Source organism: Centroberyx affinis, unplaced genomic scaffold (assembly GCF_046629955.1).
Source record: "Centroberyx affinis isolate AG114_WGS23_722 - 3 ecotype Tasmania unplaced genomic scaffold, CSIRO-AGI_Caff_v1 ptg002551l_1, whole genome shotgun sequence".
Lineage (NCBI taxonomy): Eukaryota > Metazoa > Chordata > Actinopteri > Beryciformes > Berycidae > Centroberyx > Centroberyx affinis.
Window position 1 is genome coordinate 75,678 of NW_027280765.1, and position 23,826 is coordinate 99,503.

At 40.9% G+C, this 23,826-nt stretch overlaps 1 protein-coding gene across 2 annotated transcripts; it reads left to right on the forward strand.

Annotated features, from left to right (window-relative positions):
• The first annotated feature begins 160 nt into the window (after positions 1–160).
• Positions 161–9,582, forward strand: b4galt7 (xylosylprotein beta 1,4-galactosyltransferase, polypeptide 7 (galactosyltransferase I)). 2 transcript variants are annotated; one of them, XM_071534463.1, is made up of 7 exons: positions 161–719; positions 1,149–1,190; positions 3,487–3,852; positions 4,707–4,932; positions 7,212–7,295; positions 7,547–7,651; positions 8,823–9,582. In XM_071534463.1, exons 1-7 carry the CDS (start codon positions 667–669, stop codon positions 8,976–8,978), a joined length of 1,032 nt encoding a protein of 343 aa, XP_071390564.1. In that variant the 5' UTR covers positions 161–666; the 3' UTR covers positions 8,979–9,582. The 2 variants fall into 2 exon arrangements, with proteins under 2 accessions (XP_071390564.1, XP_071390565.1); XM_071534464.1 differs by lacking the exon at positions 1,149–1,190.
• Positions 9,583–23,826: the final 14,244 nt, after the last annotated feature.

The following is a 23,826-nucleotide window of genomic DNA, read 5'->3' on the forward strand; positions in this document are numbered from 1 at the left end:
CTCTTATACCTGGTAGGAACCCTTTTTACTAATTGACGTCGTTCCCATCCGGAGTTACATAAAAGACGGACTGCATTACAATCGGCTTCTGATATTTACGAGCGTGAAATTATCGTAAAATATTACTCTGCTCGCTTCCTCTTCCGTTAAATTTGTCGTTTCCTAAAAAGCAACGGTTATAAACGAGTCTATCTGAGATGTTGTCGCAGAGAAAATGAAATACAAGTAAAGGTTTTAGTGTTAATTTAGAGGAGGCGCGTTCCCATGTACCGCTATGCTACGTGTACAGTAACAGTAATGTAAGCGGGGCTAGCTAGCAGGCAGAAATGGATCCAGAGCAAACCGGTTAGCAACAGCTAATTTTAACTTTTTATTTTACTTACCCGGTGTTTAACGGCTATTTAAGTTAACGGTAGATGTGTGTAGAAACTAACGAGACAAAATCATTAACATGGAGGACAGTTAGGCGACAGAATCAAAGTTAAAATGAGATGAGAGGCTCCAGGTTAAGGAAATAATAGGATGGAGGAGTGAAGAATCCTGGGTTTATTCTGGAAAACAACACGACTCTTGATCAACACCATTACCTTTTTTTTTTTAATGAATTAGTTTTTTGTTGTTTTCAACTTCACAACTCAACTGTAATTAGTTGTGCTTTGGAAAAAAATGATGTATTCATCGAGAAGAAAACCTGTCCTCTACTTCAAAGAGGAGAGAAGGTAAGCACTTCTTTGTTTTCTTTGAAATGAGAGCTAATGGTAGGTAGCTGGTTCATCAATTCAGTTTGTTGTAGGTTAGGTTAGGTTTACTGTTCAGTATAATCGTGTAATATAAATGAACAGTCATAGCAGTAGAAACCAAGCATCAGGATTTTTCTAACAACTTAATTAAGAGAAATCAAGGAGGACCGAAGGAATCACTTTTGTTTTCTTCGAGTTTAGAGCTAATGTTGTCTATAGTTGCTTCAAAGCTGGTGAGTGTTCTGGATTTGTCCTTAATTTAACCATTATAACTCCGATCTAAACAGTCTAGCTACTCTTCTATATAATTCTGTAATTGCAACCAGAATAATAATAGTAATAGATTGAAGCTACAAGCATCAGTTTGTCCCAAACCGCTCCAGTAACTCAGTTTCTTGGCCTCTGAAGAAGTGAGACCTCTAAACTGCCTCGTCAAGAAGAGACTGAGAAGTGAGTAGATAGTTTGGTGATGAGCAGACCAGTGGTTCCCAAACTGCGGTCCAGGGGCACCCAGAGGTCCTGGAAGGGTTTCCAGGTGGTCACCGGCAAAATGAGGATGTGTTCAACTTCACAGACTGAGGATGTGTAACTGTGGAAGAGGATCTGACTGAGGGGGATTTTCATTTAAATTTCACTGTTATGTTATTCATGCAGTCTGTAATAATGATCACTCTGATCAGAGGTTTGACTCTCCTGCAGTAGAAACGGACAGTAAAGCTTAAAGCTGGTCTCTGGTCTGTAGTAAAGTGAATCTATCTGGGTCTGACCTGACAGAGTTTGGGAACCCTGATGCTGAGTGTGTGTTCAGTTTGTTGAATGAGGAGCTGCTGACGGTGCGTTCACTGTCTCTGGGTGGCATGGTGTCAAATACAGACAGGCTGTGTAATGCATGCAAGGCAGGAAACTGACTTACCCACAGTAACCAGCTGCACCTTCAATTAACCAGCCAAGTTTAGATTAGGTTAGATTAGAGTAGAGTAGATTCGATGGAACTTTAATGATGGGTCTGGATGGTACTGGGTCTTTGCAGCAGCATATATTAATAGGATACAGCAAAGAAAAAAGTATGATGTGAATAAGAATATAACAATTGGGTTGGTATTACACATAATGCAATTGACAATTCCCACCTTGGAATATCATGAGTAAAAATATATGAATGAAAAGTTTGAATATATATGAATTAGCCTACAGCATTATGAGGATGTGCAAAAAATTAGCAGTAGTGCATACTGAGACAAAGAAATATGACTGGAAAATATGAAAATATGTTCAAATGTGTAAATAGGCTATGTGCAGCATAACAGTATTTAAAAATATAACAAATGATGTTATTAGGTTAGCCTGTAAAATTCACCAGCGACATTTGTTTTGGTTGTTACTAGTAATTTCCAGTCTGGATGCATGAATCACCAGTAGCCTACCAGTACTAACTACTAGACCTGTTGCTGAAGCCTCGTTACTGCCAGTGATGATGATGATGAAGATGAAGATGGAGTGTGTGCTCTCACAGCTCTGCATGTCAGTTTCTTCTCCAGTTTGTATTTGTGTTTCCCAACAAAAACTCACCTGTCCTTGTTATGTTTTGGTTAACAACAGTTTTGGTCACCTGTCATCTGACTCCAGTCTCTGTAACTTTATCTAACATGATGGACTTATCTGTCTCTTCTTCTGTGGTGTTCATACCAGTTCAGAACACATGAAGAAACAGCTGAATATGAGCATCAGTCCAGACTTAATTTTATTCTGCTAGACCTTCTAAGCATGAAGAACCGCATCCGTCTGCTTCTACCCATAATCCCTTACGTTTTGTGGTCGTTTTCTGTACTTTCGGTACAGATGAAGACAAAAATACAAAATACAGAAAACACCACAGCAATGAGCACTTGGCAGCAACAGCAAAGTAAACAGTTAAGAATCTTGTGGATTACCTCTTTAAATATGAGTTAAATTTAATGAAACGAATGATTGGCGATCTGTTTCTCTCCTGATACAATTCAATACGTGATCTGACCAGGATACGATGTGATCAATAAAACCTCAGTGACAACAAAGTCTGACTGTGCAGAATTCTGTTTATTTCTGAGACTCAAATCTTTCTAGCGATGCCATTGGCTGCTATAATGTAAACAACAATTTAAAAATGTCATTACAAAGTAAGGCTGGGTATTGGCAAGGACCTCACGATACGATACGTATCACGATACATTGCGATACGATGCATATTGCGATACATTGCAATACTCTACAAAATTTACTGAAAATTTTAAAATAGAGCTGAAAATACAACTTGCTGTGTACCACCTGGGTAGTCTAATATGTACATCACATTATATTGATAACTCAGCGGACAAACTGAGTCAAAACTATTTAATTCAAAGGGATTTGAGGGAAATTTAAGGACATTTTAAATCCATTTAATACATGAATAATTTTTTTAATGTATCGATACAAGGGGCTGGGAAATTGATATAGTATCATGGAAAAAAATATTGCAATACTCAGCTGTATTGATTTTTTTTCACAGCCCTATTACAGAGTGACAATAATATAATTTGGATGGAGAGCTTGTGAAACTGTGATGGTCAAGAGTCTCATTAGTGATTACTACAGCAGAATAACATGGAGCTGATGTCACCATTCATGTTCCTGACACAACATAAGTACTGTCACAGTTTTGTATTGCGATATATTCAGTTGTGATCTATCGTCCCGTCCCTGTTGTGTGTGTGTGTGTGTGTTGCAGGTTCCTGTCGGGGAAGTGTACGGTCTACAAGCTGTTCGGTCTCTGCATGGTGCTGGTGCTCGTCTCTCTGCTCTGGCTGCAGCTCAGCTGTTCGGGGGAAATGTCCGGCGCGGGGCCGGAGGGCGGCCGCCTCCCGCAGCATCAGCAGCCTCCTCCTCCTCCTCCTCCTCACCCCCCCTGCCCGGCGGACGGCCAGGCGACCGCGGCGGACGACCCGACCTGGGGGCCTCACAAACTGGCCCTCGTCGTCCCGTTCAGGGAGCGCTTCGAGGAGCTGCTGGTGTTCGTCCCCTTCATGCACGCCTACCTCAGCAAGAAGAAGATCCGCCACAGGATCTTCATCATCAACCAGGTGGATCACTACAGGTGAGGGGGGAGGGGACGGGGAGGGGAGGGGTGATCCAAATAAAATCACTTTCCCCAAATGTTTCTTTGCAGGAAGCAGGCTAGGAAGTTACCTTTTGTTTCATAGGGCAAGTTTGTCCCCTCGATCTGCTTTTTAGGGACATTTTGGTGCTTTTGGGGGAACTACTAAGTACATTTGCATTGAATATAAAGCAGATAAACATTCAATTTGTACCACCGAGATTTGCTTTAACTTCGTTCCAACTGCTGGAAACTGGCAGCAGGCCTTCCAGAAGATTCAGATCCAAAGATTCAAAGATTCAAAAAACTTTAATGTCCCCGAGGGGCAATTTGCTTTGCAGACAGTAGTCCAACACAATACATTTGCATGCATTACATCTTTTTAGCTTGATGTAAATCTTGAGGAAAGTATAGATCATAGTAAGTAGTATTCAATTCAATTTAACTTTATTTCAGACACATAGGTCCATATCAGCAAAGAAAGAGAAATATAAAAAGTACAATATGAGGACAAAACAGCACAGAAATATGCTGCACAACACTGGCTGCACATCATCATCATCACATAAATCATTCCTGATGATATGACCCAGATATCTTACTTTGTTCACCACATTTAGCGCTTGGTCTGCCATAAAGAATGTAGGAAAAATTTGCTTCTGATCCTCCTCGGTTTTAGCAATCATGACAACACTCTTTCTAGAGTATTAAACTCATAGCTCAATAGATGGAGCAAATTCTCATGACCATAGAAAGATCATGGCTGATAAAGAAGTGCCGGGGAAAGGAAATTCTTCAGAGAAATCCGAGCTGAGGAGAGATTAAAGAAAGTGTTTTTTTTTTCCTGGCTCCAGGTTCAACCGAGCGTCTCTGATCAACGTGGGCTACATGGAGAGCGGGAACGACACGGACTACCTGGCGATGCACGACGTGGACCTGCTGCCGCTGAACGAGGCTCTGGACTACGGCTTCCCCGAGGAAGGGCCGTTCCACGTGGCGTCGCCCGAGCTGCACCCGCTCTACCACTACAAGACCTACGTGGGCGGCATCCTGCTGCTCACCAAGAAGCACTACCACATGGTACGGATCTGCTGAGACCCGGTTCTTATGGATTTACAGAGAGAGAGTGAGAGTGAGAGTGAGAGTGAGAGTGAGAGTGAGAGTGAGAGTGAGAGTGAGAGAGTGAGAGTGAACTGTTTCTGTCTTTATGCTGCGTTCAAAGCCACCATGTTCTGATCGGTTTATCTGAACTCTACAGTGTTTCCTCCTTTGTTGCATTTTGTTTTGAGAGAGATGGAGAGAGAGAGAGACAGAGGAGAGAGAGGGAGAGACAGAGAGAGGGAGAGGGAGAGGGAGAGAGAGAGGTGGGGGAGAGAGACAGAGAGAGAGACAGGTGGGGAGAGAGACAGAGAGAGAGACAGGTGGGGGAGAGAGACAGAGGAGAGAGAGGGAGAGAGGGAGGGAGGGACAGAGAGAGAGGGAGGGAGGGACAGAGAGAGGGAGGGAGGGACAGAGAGAGAGAGGTAGGGGAGAGAGACAGAGGAGGAGAGGGAGACAGGAGAGAGAGGGAGAGAGACAGGTGGGGGAGAGAGACAGAGGAGGAGGAGAGAGAGAGAGAGAGAGAGAGGGAGGAACAGAGAGAGGCAGGCAGGTAGAGAGACACAGAGGAGTGGAGAGAGAGACAGACAGATGGGGACAGAGTTAGAGACAGACAGATAGGTAGAGAGACACAGAGGAGAGAGAGAGGGACACAGTGTGAGCAGTGAGACAGGTGTCTGGTTCAGCTCAGCACACTGTATTGATCAGCTTGTTATGGTATTGGTTATTGATCAGTCAGAGAAACTGGACGATAAAACAATCAGCAAGAACAGTTCAGAGTTTTATAATCTGGATTTCTGGACTCTATGTGTCTCAGTCAGGGATTAAAGCAAAAAAAAATCTTCTGACTGAAAATGTTTTTTCAGGCCAAGTCATAGAGAGAGAGAGAGAGAGAGAGAGAGAGAGAGAGAGAGAGACTTCTGATTGGATTTCCCACTCTGATGTGTGAAAGTCGTTTTTAATCCGCAGCAAATGCAAGAATCAACTGATTGGCTTTTCTCAGAGTAGAAAGAACTTCAGATTCTCACACTTTCATGTTGTTTTTTACACCAACAATGGCTAAAAAAAACGTTTTAATGAGAGATTGCTTATTTTAGTTGGCTATCCCTTTAATGCTTGCTGAAATGAAGAATATGAATATTCTTCATGTAAATGAAGCTACGTGCCGCACCGTGTTCAAAATCACATTGCCTTTATTGTTGCCTTTAACTTTCTGTTCGTAGGTTAGGTTAGGTAAGATAACAGTTAGATTGGGTTAGGATTAGTTTAAGTATTGTTTAATTGTGTAGTTTTATTAAGTTTAGTTGTACAGTGCTAATGCAAAATGATTGAGAAAACACTGCTAAAATACAACGTTAGACATAGAAAGAAGGCTATATTGTACTGTACTGTACTGTACCACTGTACAAGGATCCATTATTGAGATCGTTACAGAATATAAATACCTTGGTATTTGGATAGATGAGAAATTGACATTCAAATTTCATATAGACAGTCTTGTCAACAAATTACAATGGAAAATTGTTTTTTTGAATAGAAATAGAACTAACTTTCCTATGTTTTGTAGGAAGAGGATTGTTGAAGCTGTTTTTTCTCTCTGTCATGGTTTATGGTGATGTAATTTATAGGCATGCCTCTGCCTCTACTCTTAAGCCCTTGGATGCTGTTTACCATTCTGCTCTTAGGTTTATTACTGGTGATGTTTATAGCACTCATCATTGCATCCTGTATGAAAAAGTTGGGTGGTCTTCTCCGTCTGAGTGATGTGATAAGCATATGTATTTATTTATCTACAAGGCCCTTATTGGGAAGCTGCCATCTTATATCACATCTTTGCTAGACTGGTCCTTTGGACCACATCAGACTTGGTCTAATGACTGGCTTTCACTGCAAGTCCCTAGAGTTTGTACTGAGCTTGGGAGATCTGCTTTTTGTTTTTATGCTCCGACCGCCTAACCACTTAACTTCTGTTTGCACCTGTTTTAACTGATTTGTTTTCTATTTTGTATCCTGTATCTTTTATTATATGTACATACATACTTGTTTTAATTGATTGTTTTTTGTATCTTTTATTAACTGTACTTATATGATTGTTTTCTTTTATTGTATTATTATTATTATTTTATATCTTTTATACTTGACATCATTGTAAATGAGGGCCAGCCCTCAATGATTTTCTCGAGTTTAAATAAAGGTAATAATAATAATTGTATCGGCTACATAACAGTGTAAATATCAGTCGTTCCTCTCTCTCTCTGCAGTGTAACGGCATGTCGAACCGGTTCTGGGGTTGGGGCAGAGAAGACGACGAGTTCTACAGAAGACTGAGGAAAGCTGAGCTACAGGTAAAGACCTCTGCAGGTCTGGAGTCTGAGTCTGCTGCCTTGCTGAAGGGAACCTCAGCAGAACATGTCGAGCTTTTCAGTCTCTCCCCCAGATGTTTCCCTGGCAGTCAGGGATTTGAACCGGCCACCAACTGCTTTAGTTCATCTCCAGTGGATAATCCGCTAAATCACTCCCTGACATGTAAATGTAATCAGTAGTATTCCTGATCAGTATTATTGATTCCTGTTAATCCAGTCTGTTCTCTCGGCAGCTGTTCAGACCCAGTGGAATAACAACGGGATATAAAACCTTCCGACACATCCACGACCCGGCCTGGAGGAAGAGGGACCAGAAGAGAGTAGCAGCACAGAAACAGGTATGTGCTTTCAGATAGTTATACATGTTTATAATAAAATAAAATGTATATCAAACAGGCCGGTCACATGGTGATTGTAACATTATCGCCTCTTCTTCCCTGATAAAACAAAGCAAGTCGTCGCTGTCGGGTGAAAACGGATCTTCAAAATGTCAACAGCCTTGTTTTTAGCTTGGTGACAAATGCATTTTTTTTTTTTGCTTTATCCAAAGGCTTTTCAAAGGGTTTCATAAGAGATCAAAGAGTTTTCTCAACCCAAAGAGGAGCATGTAAAACTTCAACTGAAGTGGAAACATAGAAATCACCAAAATTTTACAAATTTTACAATGTTACAATGTCTTCACACAGCAACAGCGAAATGCTCAGTTTTTGGCAGGATGTTCAAATTATTCTGTAGAAGACGAGATGAAACTGTAATGATCCCATGGGGAAACTGGGTTGTTGGAGCAGCAAAATATTAACAGGATGCAGCAAAGAAAAACAGAATGTAAGTAAGGACAGAGCATTTATTTAACATAACATAAAGAGAGAAAATAACCACCAGTGTCAACACTAAAAAGTGTTAAAGTGCTTTGGCAACTTTGCACATTAGCGGCTCCAAGTGGCAGCAAGAGGTAACTTTTCAAAACCTGTTGATTTTAAAAAACTGTTTGAACTGTATAAATCTCTTCTTACTTTCTTTCTTTCTTTCTTTCTCTCTTTCTTTCTCTTTCTAACTTTCTCTTTCTTTCTCTCTTTCTTTCTCTCTCTCTTTCTTTCTCTTTCTTTCTTTCTTTCTTTCTTTCTCTCTCTTTCTCACTTTCTTTCTCTTTTTTCTTTCTCTCTTTCACTCTCTTTCTTTCTTTCTTTTTTCTTTCTTTCTCTCTTTCCTTTTTCTTTCTTTCTTTCTCTCTTTTTTCTCTTTCTTTCTCTCTTTCACTCTCTTTCTTTCTCTCTTTTCTTTCTTTCTTTTTTCTTTCTTTTTTCTTTCTCTTTTTTCTCTCTTTCTTTCTCTCTTTCTCTCTCTCTTTCACTCTTTCTTTCTCTTTCTCTCTTTCTCTCTTTCTTTCTTTCTTTCTCTCTTTCTTTTTCTTTCTTTCTCTCTCTCTTTCTTTCTCTCTTTCTTCCTCCCTCCCTCCCTCCCTCTCTCTCTCCCTCCCTCCCTCCCTCCCTCCCTCCCTCCTCCCCGTAGGAGCAGTTTAAGGTGGATCCGGAGGGCGGGCTGACTAACCTTGGTTACCAGGTGGAGTCCAGACAGGATGTGAGCATCAGCGGCGCTCCCTGCACCATCGTCAACATCAAACTGGACTGTGACCAGACGGAGACGCCCTGGTGCCTGCTGGCCTAGCGGGCGCGGGACGGGCGGCGGAGACGGGACCGACCGGTGGGAACCAAAAAAAAACTAAAAAGACCTAAACGCCTTGTCGTCTGCTGGACGGAGGGAAACGAACAGCTGAACCCACGTGTCCATTAGTTTATTTTTAGCTTAGCGGCGCTAAACTGATGCTTGTGGGAAGCGCTGGTCGTGGTTCTAGTTCTTACTAAGAGACTATTGAAAACCTGTTCGAATCCCAGCGCTCTTCAGCTAAAATCAAAGTATTTTTTTAACTTCTAGCGCTGTAAAAAATATGTTAAGCTCGGGACGTCGGGAACGTGCAACAGCGAGAGAGAGAAAAAAAAACGAAGAGGGCAAAAAAGAAGAGAGAAGCTACAGATATGATGCAACCGAAATTCTCTCCATTCAAACCAAAATGTGGCTGAACTGAGCGGAGCAGCAGCGATGAAGTTATCTGGACACTGTGGCAAGAGCTAGCTGCCATGATGCTTTTTTTACTGGTACTAACAGACAGAGAGACAGGACTGACCGCACCGAACAGAACCAGGATGTAACCATGGTGGGCGTAACCAGAGGGAAAAGGTCACGGTGCTTAATGTCATCGAGGATTACAGGCAGCAACACAAACTAAACTTTCCTTCGGATGCAGTGGCAGGTACTCCTCAAAAAATGGCCAGCTGATTTCACTGTTTTATACAAGCCAGCTAGAATATAAGAATGGACTAAAACCTCCAAGTGATGGTTGCTTGCCTGTTGGGGAATCAGAAATGAACACAGACAGAATTGATCAGTGTTTGGCGGTGGCTGCTGGTCTTTCCCCACCCAACTCACCCCCTTCCCCACCAACTAAATTGACCTGAGAAAGACCAAACTGTCTTACCAGAGCAGCTGGACTTGGACTGTTACATGGCCCGTTCACACCATAACTGAGCCAAACCAAACCAGGCTAAACTGAACTGAAAGACAACCGGAGCTGTAAGAGTTTATTGGTACTTGTTGACTTGGGACTGTATGTAGACTTAAAGTATTTTTTCACTCTGGGCTTGTGCAAATTTAGCAGAGAGAGTAGAGGGGCGGTTGGCAACAAAGCATGCCTCATTACATTTAGTATCTGTCTGCCATATAAATGTCATACATCAATGGGCAGTTTCAGTTCAAAACACCATATATCCATGTTGAAAAAAATGTAAAAACCTGAAATTCATCAGTCTGTATTTCATAGACAGATGATTCCTCAAAAACAGATATGTTTTGTAAGAAAAAGTCTAAAGATGACTACAGACCTTAATAGTATCCCATAATGTGCTTTACTGTCATGCCAGCAGTCAAAGTTTAATTGTAGAAAGATTTATTTTTTTCCAAATGGTGGAGATCTGAGTTTAGAATGAAACTCTTCTCGTAACTGGATTGTTTCCGTGTCTCTCTACAAAGTAACTGAGCCAAACCGAGCCGAGCCAGGCTGAACTGAAGAAGATAGAGTAGATTTAACTTAGCAGCCGCAGCCAAGATTTACCCAGACATCCAAAACAGCAGTGAAGGGGCGGGGGGGGGGGATCTGTGAGGTGAACGTTAAAGAGAAGACCCATACCTCTTAAATTCCCCCTTTTCCCTACCGGTCATTACCTGCTAGAAGGACGAGGTTTGCCCCAAATATGGATCAGGAATTGGGGATGTAGAATTCACCACATAGGACACGGTTCAGTGAAAGTCAGAGAGTTTAGACCACAGAACTTGAATGAATAGATCAGTCCTAGAGAGCCTAAGCCCCTCCCCTTCCGCTGTCCACCATGGGACCTTATCTCGGAATAAATATGTACGGTAGTCAACGGTGAGAGACAAATAATTGTTTGATCCCGTTTGAATTGTGCCATGAATTACACATATGATGTTTTGTCAATTTAAAAGATAATTTTGCAAGTCAAGAAAGTGGCAGTTTGTCGTAAAACTGTTGAAGTATCAGACTGTGAAAATACGTAATCAGAAAGACGACACACCCAAAAGTGGCGTAAGTGACATCATAACTTTCTCTCTCCACAAGCTGCCCAGAGCCTGAAGCTCAGTCCCTCTCAGACAGCAGGAGTATTATACACAACCTGGAAGGTAGACAGTAAGAACGGATTTAAACTGCTTTAGGATAGTTTCAGTACAGTGGGGGCTAACGTTAACGCCATGCTGTGTGTTTCCTATGTTTCCTTCCATGTCGGTGTCGGTGACGTATATTGTGTGAGACGAGAGATGTAGTTCACTGAGCGGTTTCACACTAAACTAAACGTTACTTTACTGTTTTACCACAAACTGCCACTTTCTTGACATGCAAAATTATCTTTTAAATTGACAAAACATCATATGTGTAATTCATGGCACAATTCAAACGGGATCAAACAATTATTTGTCTGTATTTGTCTCTATGTCTATATTTGAGAACTGAGCAGATGAGTCTGTTAGCAACCTGTCAAACCTCAACTGGAAGCTAACATTAGCGACGAGGCTAACGTAGCTTCATCACAGACTGGACTTCTCTCTCTAGCTCTTCTAGTCATCATTAGCATGTTAGCAATCCATGGCAGCAAGGAGACAGAGAAGCTGCTTTGGTTCTTGCTGTAAAACCTCTCAGCTCAGTGACTTGCTGTGAGTCACTTTATACAGAAGCTAGTCCAACGGGTCACAGCAAGATGGCCGCCGCTCTGACTGTCGGGGAACATTGATTTGAATGGGAAAGATCGTTCTATACATTCAGGTTCTGTGGTTTAGACAGAACTAGAAAAGTATTTGAAAGTCAATGCAATATATTTTCTGTGACTGGCAACTTCTCCCACAAATATCTGAATTTTCTTGATGCGGCAAATCTCACACATCCTGTATCCCATACACATGAAAACAATTATTTACAACTCCTATTTGACCCAGGTCTGGATGGTAACCATGACTACGACAAGGTTGATGATGATCAAAAAGAGGATGATGATGATGATGATGATGATGATGATGATGATGATGATGATGATGATGATGATGATGCCGGTGCCTGTAGTCCCAAAGTCTGAGCGGTAAACTAGCTGAACGACCTCAAACCCAGCGTTTGCACCTCAGAGGAAAAACAGATGGGAATGTATTTATATTGGAGAAATATTCTGTTGATGTATTGTATTTTATTTTATTTTATCATTTCATTTAGGTTATATATTTTTTTTAATCTTTTATCAATGAACTGCTTCTTAGCTGCCTGACGGAGTCAGAAGTGACCGGATCTCAAACCAAGCTTCAGGGTTTCATGGCCAGTGTGGCGTTTGAGGAAGCTCCGTCAATCTGGACGCTGCGATAAAAAAACCCTTCAGAACCAGTGTCTGGAGAGTGGACACCAGTGGTTATGAGAGACAGCACCACTAGGGGTTTGACTGATACAGGTTTTTGAAGGCTGAAATTGGCAATTGTTGATATTTATTATTTTTAAATTTTACCTTTTTCATCTATTGATGACACAGAGGCGAGGGTTTGGCCCATATGGGTTTATGAAGTTCAAGTTTGCTTTATTTATAAAGCACATTTAAAAACAACAGGTTTCGACCAAGGTGTTGTACAAGTACAGTACTGTGCAAAAGTCTTAGGTACCCTAGATTTTTTATATACATTTCTTATAAGTCTGAGATGTTTATTTGTTTTCTGCATTAGTGTGTCAGTAGATTGCTGTTTATAGTAATTTTTTGATATTCAGAAACTTTTCATTTCATTAGTTTTGAAAGCATCTTCGCTTTATGGATTTCTTTGACATATGCCTAAGACTTTTGCATAGTACTGTATATACAAAACACATAGAGATAACAAAAAAAATGTGCGTCTTCCTCCTTGGCAACACAAAGAAAGTGCCTAGTTTCTGTATTGTGGCAGGTTATATGGTTCTATCAGTACGGAGTGTTAAAAGTGAGTTAGGTGAAGGCTAACCGTGGCTATTGGTTATGGTTTCATAGACAGCAGTCATGGTTTAATATGCGTGTTTTAAACAAAATCTTTGTCCATGTGTGGACTATGACATGGTCAGTTTTGGTTATGGTCAGTTTTTATTTTAGCAGTGTACAACTTAATGGTACCATGCAAATATATAATATTCAGTCTTTATACAAAGCTTTGGCTTTAGAATAAATATGTAAGATATTATAGGGGGACCTATGGCTTTACATTTGAGGCAAAAAGAAGAAGAAGTGCTCACGTATTAGGCATTTTCTTTGTTTCATCAGGGATGAGGAGGTGTCTTTAGTCGTTCTTCCAACATGGCGGCTTGTCTCTCCTAACCACCGGTAACCTCCCGCTCTCCAGATGTTCCTCACCAGGCTCCTGTGTCTAAACCACAGCAGCGCCCTCTACAGTTTATGTTTTCCAGTAGCATTTCTGTCCTTGTGTTTCAAACAACAGGTTTCCACTACAGGATCAAACAGACCCACCCAGGGTTTACTCACTATTTCAATGAATCCCATCACACACTGCAAAAGAAATGACAAAACCTGCGATTGTCAACTAGTCTGCAATTTAAAAAGAAAGCCAAAAAAAACAACCCTGACATGCAGACTGTTAATAAAACTAAGAATCTGCTTTTCAACTTTATTTATGGCATGAAAAAAAATGAAAATACATCACCCAAATTCATCAGTGTGCCTCAGATCTTTGAGAGAAAACCCTGTGATGGAGATCTGCAGGTTTAACATGAAGGATTTCAACACATCAGGAGTAAAAATGAAACACTGTGATGTCCAGTTCTGATTAATGCCATGTCTTTTCCACCAAAACATGCAGATTTTGAATTCTTGAACTGCGAACAAAACCTGGAAAGTCCTTGAAAAGGCCTTGAGCTGGATTTCCAAGTGAGCGTGGAAACCTGAGAACTTCAGATCCTGGAGGGTTTAAACAGGAAACGGTTTTCTGTTACAGTTCTCGACTATTTATTCTGTTATGTTCAGACTACAGAGGGTTGCTTACTATGGAAGCCCGTTGAGGACATACTGCATATTCATACATTTTAATGACGCAATTACGATTTCCGGTGATAACAAGATTATTTTCTTTGCTTTCTCAATATATCAAGTTATTTTTGTCATTATCTCCTATATACATATACATTTTGTTTTCCCGAGGTAATTAGAAAATTATCTCATTATCTTCGGAAAACACTTTTTTTTTTTTCTGAACGATGTGAGATTTTCTGCTTGGAACTAACGTCCCAAAGGAAAATTTTAGTCAAAACCCAGATGATCTATCTCAACAAAATAAAGAAAATTAACTCGTTATCATGGAAAACGGCGTAAATAAAATGTATGAATTATGTCCTCAGTAGGCTTCTGTAGCTTCCTCTTTCCCCTGTGTGTCTCGGTGTTCAGGTGGCAGTGTGTCAGTGTTGAAGATGACGAGTGTCTGTCTGTGTTTTAACGAGCGTTCTGTCCACATATGAGCCATGATGTTTATTTTAAGGAGATGCAGCAGTACCATGTATTTGTACAATATTCAGTATTTATATAAAGCTTTGAGTCTACAAAAAAACAAACCTGAGAATCATTTTTCTTCTACATATCCTGTCAGAGAGAGAGAGGGGGGGAGGGAGGGGAGGGAGGGAGGGAGAGATTCAATACAACCAAGATACGATGTGATCAATAAAAGGTCAGTGACAACAAAGTCTGACTGCAGAATTCTCTCTTCAGAGAGAGAGAGAGACTGGTGTATGGATGACTCTGTGTTTGACTATTTCTGTCTTTATGCTGCGTTCAAAGTAGGGCTGGGCTATAATTCAATATTATCGTTTATCGTCTTTCAGTGGAATCATATCGTGATGATATGAAGATATTTTAATATCGTGACACACATTTCTGCTGTCTAAATTGATGATGACAAGCAAATTTTACTTAAAAACTGATAAAATGAGGTATGGTAGGAATATTATTTGAATATTTCTGTTTTGTTTGACATCACACCTAACATTACCATTCGGTTCAATGAGATGAACATTAATTTGATTATTTAACGTGATTTTGCATACATGAACCATATCGTGATATATATTGATGTCGAGAAAAATCCTTATGATTATCGTGATATTGATTTCAACCATATCGCCCAGCCCTAGTTCAAAGCCACCATGTTCTGATCGGTTTATCTGAACTCTGCAGTGTTTCCTCCTTTGTTGCATTTTGTTTTTGGTTCATTTAGGTTCATACTGACCAATTACAAGCCAACCAGGACTTGTAAACAAAAGTCACATGACTCACAAGCAGCTTGTTTATTGGACAGAGTTTTCAAACCAATCTGACTCCAGTCTCTGTATCTTTATCTCAGCATGATGGACTTGTCTGTCTCTTCTTCTGTGGTGTTCATACCAGTTAAGAACACATGAAGAAACAGCTGAATATGAGCATCAGTCCAGACTTCATTTTGTTCTGCTGGGCTTTCCGAGCATCCGTCTCCTTCTACCCATAATCCCCTGTGTTTCGGGGCGGTTTCCTGTAGTCGAACCGCACCGCAGTTCTCTTGTTAGAGGACTGAGACTCTCGCTGCCGTTATTTGGTGCCACCAGAGGTCAAAGGTCATCGTTCTCACCTGGACAAACCAACTGAACTGAAGGAGGAAACACTGCAGAGTTTGAATAAACAGATCAGAACATGCTGGGTGTTGAACGCAGCCTGAAACAAGGATTTCACTATCTGTTTCCTCGCAGCACAGTCGTTCCAAAATGAGAAACTCTCTACCTTGGTTAAAAAAAAACAACTCTCTCTTCCCATAAAACACATTACAGTTCCCATGTGGAGTCCCAGCAGTTAGAAACCAGAAATGATGGTATAATAATGTAATATTGGGTTTTTTGGGGGCAAGCCAAAGAAAGAGAGAGAGATGAAGGGAGGATGGAGGGTAACTACACCTTTCCCCCCCTCAAAGCTGTTCCCCCCAGGGTGCAATTTTCACCTTTTTGTTCTAAGCAAATGCGATGGAAGAAACACCTCTCCGCTGCCACAAATAGCAGCCGGCGCGAACCTGCAGCTCCTGCTAATTTTTTTTTCTTGAATTCCCCACTCGGTGATTATAATGGCTTCTCTTTGCCGTAATAAAATAATAATGGAAATTGTATAGTAATAAATAAAGGAAAGGTTCACAGGTGTTTATATCCGCTGAAGGGCCCCGGGAGTGGCAGATGTGGCGCCGACACTTTATTTTCAGCCTTTGTTAATGAATGTGGTGGGATTATGCTTCTATTATGGAGTAATTAGCAAAAAAGAAATGATAAACTGGAAAGATGAGTGCAGCTCAAAATGTTCACTGAGGCTAATAAAGCGCTGAGGGACAAAACCAGGCTGCAGGTTTGGTTTCATGCAGGAATGAAGTCTAATTATAATTATAAATTCTAACACATGCATGTTATTTTATGCATAAATACATAACACCACACTTTTGTATTCATAATAACAATAATCTTTATTTACATGGCCCTTTTCATAATATAGCTCCCAAGTAAAAGCAATAATGAAAGCAAGGCAAGGAAATAGCCTATAGTAAACCATAAAAAGAAGGTTGAACACATTATTAATAAAAGAATTACATAAACAAGTCTGTACAAATTAGTTAAGAGGTGATTTTGTAATTTAACCAGTAAAATGAATATAAATCATCTCTGTAAAACAGCCACTGGAGGGCGACAGACACTGAAACAGTCAGCAAGTCAATCAAATAAAAAAAAAACCCATCAACCTCCATTTTTGAGTGAATCTCTCTTTACAGCAAAATAAATTCTCCACATTGAATTCTCTGCACAAATCCTGAACCTGAAAAAGTACTACAATAAATTATCTAAATTGAAGACCTTAAAAATATTAAAATATCTTAATTTCAGTGAATTGCAGTCTTATTTTTTCCACCATGTAATGTCAGGTTTCTCAGATGAATCCAGAACAGAGTTAGGAGTCCAATCTTCATCTTCTTCTTAACAGTTAATTTCCTGCTGTCATTTTTCTCATTCTGCCCATTTATAGTTTCACAACTTTCACTAGCTGTTCAGTCAGAAACAGGCTGCTTTTGACAGCTTGGTTTCTTTATTTTGGTCGTTAAATTTGTCTTAAATGTAATTCCAGGCAGCTTTAAAAAGACCTTAAATTTGGCTTTTTGAAACCTGCAGACACTCACACACACATCCTGAATCTCATTTCATCCCAAACACACATTAAACCAGATGAGACAGATCCAGTGTTTTCTTCCCTCATCAGTGTCCTAATTATTAAAGATGTGACTAGAAATCTGTAACCTGCAGGATGACAGGTTCAAGCTCTGTCCAATAAACAAGCTCCTTGTGAGTCATGTGACTTTTGTTTACAATTAGTCAGTGTGAACCTGAACGAACCAAATACAAAAATACAACAATCAACTCTCCCACTCTGGTTCAGACCAAAGACGAAGACGAATCCTCAGAGGGGAAAACCAGAATAATCCAGACTGAACTGTTCTTTAAATCTGTGTCTGCTTTACTTTCTCCATCCTTCTCCATCCTTCTCCTTCTCTTCATTTTGTTTTAATGTTCATTGTAGCTGGATTGTGTTAAAACTGTGTAGAATTCAGCTCACAATGCTGCGGATGATTATTACTGTGAAAACTGTGAGTCTCTTGATGAATCTCAGAATAAAGTCAGATTTATTCTCAGATTTTTTTTTTCTCCGAATTCTGACTTTAAACTCAAAATTCTGACTTTATTCTCAGAATTCTGACTTTAAATTCAGACCTCAAATGCATTTTTCACACATGGCCCTAATCCTCTTCCGTACCATGTGATCCTGACCTCTAACATATCTGGTTTTGAAGATCCGATAGCAATATGAGCAAAATCCAAATGTGTGCACCCCGGCCTGATGATGAAAGTGTAACCGAAGTCTGTTTTTCTGTTTTCCTCCTGCACCCAGCTCAACAAATTTGCTTTTTTCATACATTCAGAATTTCACCGGCCACTTTCACTGTTTAAGTAGCCAACCAGACTCCTGCACCTACTCTCCCTCAGGATGTTGCCCGATTAAATTTGCATTTTTTTTTTTAAAAACCTCTCTGACAACATGAAGCGCTATATAGGCTGAACTACTGTAGCGCCGCTCTCATTGTTTTGCCCCGTAGCTCACGCTCAAGTTTTCCCCCTTTACATCTCTAAGTGTCCTTTTCACCTCGATGTAAAGAGAGAGATTACAAGTGGGAGAAAATTGCAGTTATTTCCTGTTAATATCCTTTCCTTGTTCCTCTTTAATGACCGGCGAATGAGAGGAGTCGCCCCTTCACTTTCAAGAGGGCTTAGCAGCAGTTAGCTGGCTCCGGGCCGCCGGGACAATAATCACATTTTAACTCAGCCTCGCACCCCGAGCCTCACAATAACTCCAGCCGCTTAATTCCCCCTTTCAGAGCTGGCGATAAAACGCCAGAGGCAAAATTAATAGATGCTAATGGCCGTCTTCAATCAAAGCCGAGCGGGATCCAAATCCGCCAGTAAGGCCTATTAATTATCATGTTAGGGGGGCGGTGGAGGGGAGGGGAAGGGGTGAAGGGGGGTGAGGAGGGTGGTGGTGGGGGGGGGGGGGGGTTAGACCAGCCAGGCTGAGACTGAGAGGCGGAGACTGACATACTGAGGCAGGATGGGGAGGGAGGAGGGGGGGTTTTTTGGCCGGCCGGGTTCACACGGGCCTCCGCAGAGCGAGCCATTGAAGCAGCAGGCAGGGGGGCTTTGTGGGGCGTCCCGGGCCGCGATTAGGCGCTTCTGAATGGACCGGCATTTGTCCTCTGGGTCCCTCAGGTGCTCCGGAGGCCCTGAACCCCTGATTCAATTCAAAAGCGAGCGCCAGGCAGGAGAGCTGGGCTCCGGCTCCGGGGGTCACAGAGTCAGACGCCCCAAACGGTTTCTGATCAACGGAGGAAGATGATGAGGAGGTGACAGGGTCAGGAGGCAGGAGGCAGGGAACTGTGTGGTGAAAGTGTAGCAGTGGACAAACTACAATACTGAAATTCTGAATAGACAGGGAACCAGGCAAAACTGTCAATAGAGCAGTGGTGGAAGAAGTACTCTGATCCTTTACTTAAGTAAAAGTACCAATACACCAATGTAAAAATACTCCATTACAAGTAAAAGTCCTGCATGAAAAATCCTACTTAAGTAAAAGTACATAAGTATTAGCAGCAAAATGTAGTTAAAGTATTAAAGTAAAAGTAGTGGTTTGGTCCCTCTGACTGATATTTTATTATATATGACATCATTAGATTATTAATACTGAAGCATCAGTGTGTAAGCAGCATGTTACTGTTGTAGCTGCTGGAGGTGGAGCTAGTTTGAACTACTTTATATACAGTTAGCTAGTTTAGTCCAGTGGTTCCCAACCTAGGGGTCGGGCCCCTCCAAAGGGTCACCGGATAAACCTGAGGGGTCGTGAGATGATTAATGGAAGAGGAAAGAAGAAAAAACAAAGTTTTGATACACAAATCTGTTTTCAGTTTTTGGACTTTTTCTCTAATCTTTGATTTTTGCTGAAATATTGGATCATTTGAACATTTATTGAAATGAAACCATGTGAGGTTTAGAGGGAAAAATCACTATTTGGTGGAGCTGTTAACAACTCATAGACATCTGAAATGTGACCCGACTACACACTGCTTTTTGTAAGACGTCAAAAGCCAAAAAGGTTGGAAACCACTGGTTTAATCTTTAACAATGTGTTGTATTTTAAAAGCTTGTTATATTATCCATTGTGTCAAATCTCCATCTGAAAAGTAACTAAAGCTGTCAAATAAATGTACTGGAGTAGAAAGTACAATATTTCCGTCTGAAATGTAGTGGAGTGGAAGTATAAAGTAGCATCAAATGGAAATACTCAAGCAAAGTACAAGTATCTCAAAATTGTACTTAAGTGCAGTACTTGAGTAAATGTACTTAGTTACTTTCCACCACTGCAATAGAGCAACTAAAAAATCTCCTGGATAGCTCAAAACACCTGTTGTGTAGTGTCAAAACACCCAGTACAAAATATACATGAATGAAAAATGTTTCTCAACAGGTTATACACAAAAACTAGCCAAAATTCAGAAAAGAGAAACAGAGACCGAAGTAAATTCAAATAATATATTCTATAGATGCAAAGCACAACAGAAAATGTCCTTAATTTACCAGTTTCCAACCTAAGAGCAGACTTTTAAAAGTTTTCTAGTCTTTTCCCATTTTTTTTAATATCATAGTCCATAAACAAGGAAAACCGTTCAAGTTCAAATATTTTTCCCAGTCCTTTATTGTTTCTTCTTAATATATCAGTCCATAAACAGTCCCAAAAACTGAGTACGAGACAATTTTTCTTATTATTAAAGCTAAGATTTTTTTTTTGGGGGGGGGGAATTTTCACCTTTATTTGACAGTTGAAAGTAGAGACAGACAGCAAAGATTGAGAGAGAGAGAGGGGGAAGACATGCCACAAAGGTCCTGGGTCGAAGACATTTGTTTCTGGGTAATGAAGTCCTCCAAATTTTCAGAAATTCAAACAGTTACCTCTCGCTGCCACTTGGAGCCGCCAGAGAGCGAAGTTTCCGTTTTTTGAGGAAAAAGTTCAAAACAGTGACTAGGTTTACATGGACAGTAATAATCTGATATAAACCCGATTAAGACAACAGTCTGAATAAGAAGATGTCATGTAAACAGCATTTTCTGATTATGTTAACCTGAATGAGATCATAGATGCAGTAAGCAGGACCACATTAAGACGTCCTGTTAATCGGACATTGCTCCACAGCATGTGAACAGGAATAGTTCCAGAAGAAACCCATGGAAATTGACTCATTTGAATATAGTCTTATTCAGAATAAGGCCAATAGTCGGATTATTGTTGTCCATGTAAACGTCGTCAGCCTCCGCTCTGCCTGTTTAATGACCGCTGATTAGAACTTGACTTTGGATTTTGATAAACTTATTGAAACATGGGGATCGAACCTGCAGGGTTTCCACCGGTCAGGGACTTTCTAAGTAAGTAAGTATACCTCAGGATCTGATGGTGTAGCTCAGATCCATGCGGTCCAGATGGGAATCAGACAAACTGGGAAAACATCAGATCTGAGTCACATGAGGAGGAAAATCAGAGTTTGGAAACTTGCAGCTGCAGTGTGAACAGAGCCAAGTGTCCTGGATGAGGCAGTTTGTTGTGCAGCATACAAAGCCCACACACACACACACACACACACACACACACACACACACACACACACACACACACACACACTTACAACAGCTACATCGCTCATTCCAGCAACCAAGCCATGAAAACGTCACATAATAAAGTAATAACATCTGAATTTTGTAGAAAATCCTGATTGGAGGTGAAATGATGTTGCATGTTGTATGTTGTATGTTGTGTTGTATGTTATGTATTGTGTTGTATGTTTTGTATTATGTGTTGTGTGTTGTATGTTGCATGTTGTGTGTTGTGATTTAAAGGCTGCAGGTGACAGCATCCGGATAAAGAGTTGAGGTGAGGAGGGGGAGAGGGGGGGGGCTCCCTGGACACCAGACTGGTTTCCTCTGACCTTTGACCTCCAGGGTCAATTGGCTTGTTCTGTGTCAATTGACCTGTCATTCAGTCGGCTATAACCCCCCCTCCCACACACACACACACACACACACACACACACACACACACACACACACACACACACACACACACACACCTCCCTCTGACAGAAGCAGAACTCTGACAGAATGCAACTTTCAGTCAGACTTGATATATTCATATTTATACCTGCAACACACCAGAGGCCAGTTATCAGTTATATTTAAACTTTAGATGAAATGTGATTTAAATTCATACGTTGGGTGATAAATTGGATAAATCAGACATGACATCATCAGATTTGGTGTGAATTTTGTGTCAAAATAAGGCAGGAAAATGAATAGAAAAACAGGTGAGACAGCATGGACTCAACATTAAAAAAAATAATCATTTAATATTAAATGTTACATATTGTGAAGCTATTTTTTTTCCACTTGTAATATGTAGTCATGATGATTATATGAATGATATGAATGAATTTATTTGATGATTAAAAAACACATATAACACTGCATTGGAGTCATTACTTACATTAAAAATCGCAGAGGATGAAAACACAATAAAGCCCGAAGGCTTATTTCCACTGCGGTCCTCCAGTATAACACTTAACACACCACAAGATAAAGTTATAGTTGTGTAATAGATCATACCTGAGTAATCTGCATGTTTTCATTGCTTGCACCAGTAACTTGACACCATCAGAGACAGATGGATTAAAGAATGCAGCTGTAAAGAAAAGCAGCGTTGTTTTTATCTTGACAGCTTCTATCTGACTTTATGTAATTGGTTTGGAAAGAGTTTCATGAAGCTGAGAGTTGTAGAGTTGTCTCCTCCTCCTTCAGCTGAATTTATAACATGAAAATCACCAAAAGTGGAGTTACGAGGTTTTCACCTGACAGCGTGATGTTCTGTGTGTTCTCTGCTGGTTTGCATGGTGGATGTGTTGATGTGTGTTTGTGCCTCCTGGAAACATGAGATTCATTTGGCTCCTGGATAAGATTCCACCTTTTACTAAGTTCTGTCTTTCTTTTCTCAACGCTTCATGTTCCTGGTTTTGTTTAATGATGACTGACACATCACTAATTTCTTATATATATAAAAATATAATGCAGCTACCACAGGTCACAAAAGTATACCATAGAAAATCCTACACCACTGGAGATAAAAATACCATAAAATATTACAAGGTCACTATAAACTCAGTAATGAGTATCATATTCCTACAAGAATATTATAGAAATATTATAGGGATTTTTCATTTGGTTTGAATGAGCTCATCAATTCAGAGTGAATAGGCCTTCAGCAATAACATCATCATCATCTTCCTCATCATCATCATAAACATCACCTTCCTCATCTTTCTCACCATCATATTCATCCTCATCCTCTCCATCTTCCTCATCATCCTCATCATCACCCTTCTCATTGCCTTTATCATCATCTTCATCTTGAGGACTGTCTTCCTCCTCACCCTTCTCTTCATCTTCCTCCTCATTTTCTTCATCATCATCATCATCATCTTCATAATCATCTCCACCCTCATCATCATCCTCATCCGTATCACCATCTTCATCTTCCTCCTTCTTTATCATCTTCTTTATCATCATTAGTAACCTCAACTTCATCTTTCTTCTCCTCATCATTATAATCATTATCAACCTCATCATCATCTTCTTCCTCATCGTGATTATTATTAGCCTACTCTTATCATCCTCATCACCTTCACCCTCCTTCTCCTCTTCCTCCTCCTCCCTTCACCGTCACCCACTCAGTTAACAAAATGGCTGTCAGGGGCTGCGAGAGGTGGCGTCTGCGCATGCTCAGCACACCTCTGTCAGGGAGGGCAGGTACCGCGCTGAAGCCTGTTGAGTGACAGAGAGACTCTCGGATCCTCAGACTCCAACATGCGGCGGGAGGAGGCATGAACACCGACTGATCTCAGCCCAGCAGCCCGCTCTTCTCTGCTCTCCAGCCGGCCGCCGCGGAGGATTTGCGCCCAGATTGTGAAACTTAAAGCAGCCGAATCGGGGAGAAGAGTGAACCGACACCTTCCGACCGCAGGTGAGAGGGGAGAGTCTCCCGTTTCCAGGTGGAAAACCGGGATTTGCGCACGGCTTTTACGCACAAGCGGACTCTTGGGGAGAGTTATGGATCTCCGGGGGAAGCTGGGAATCTGAGCTCTCCGAGTTCCACAAACTGGACTTACAGGACGCCGATTTGTTCCTTCTTGCCTCCACTTCTATCTGTTTTACCCTGACCTTCCTGCTCCGATCCAAGTGCTTACC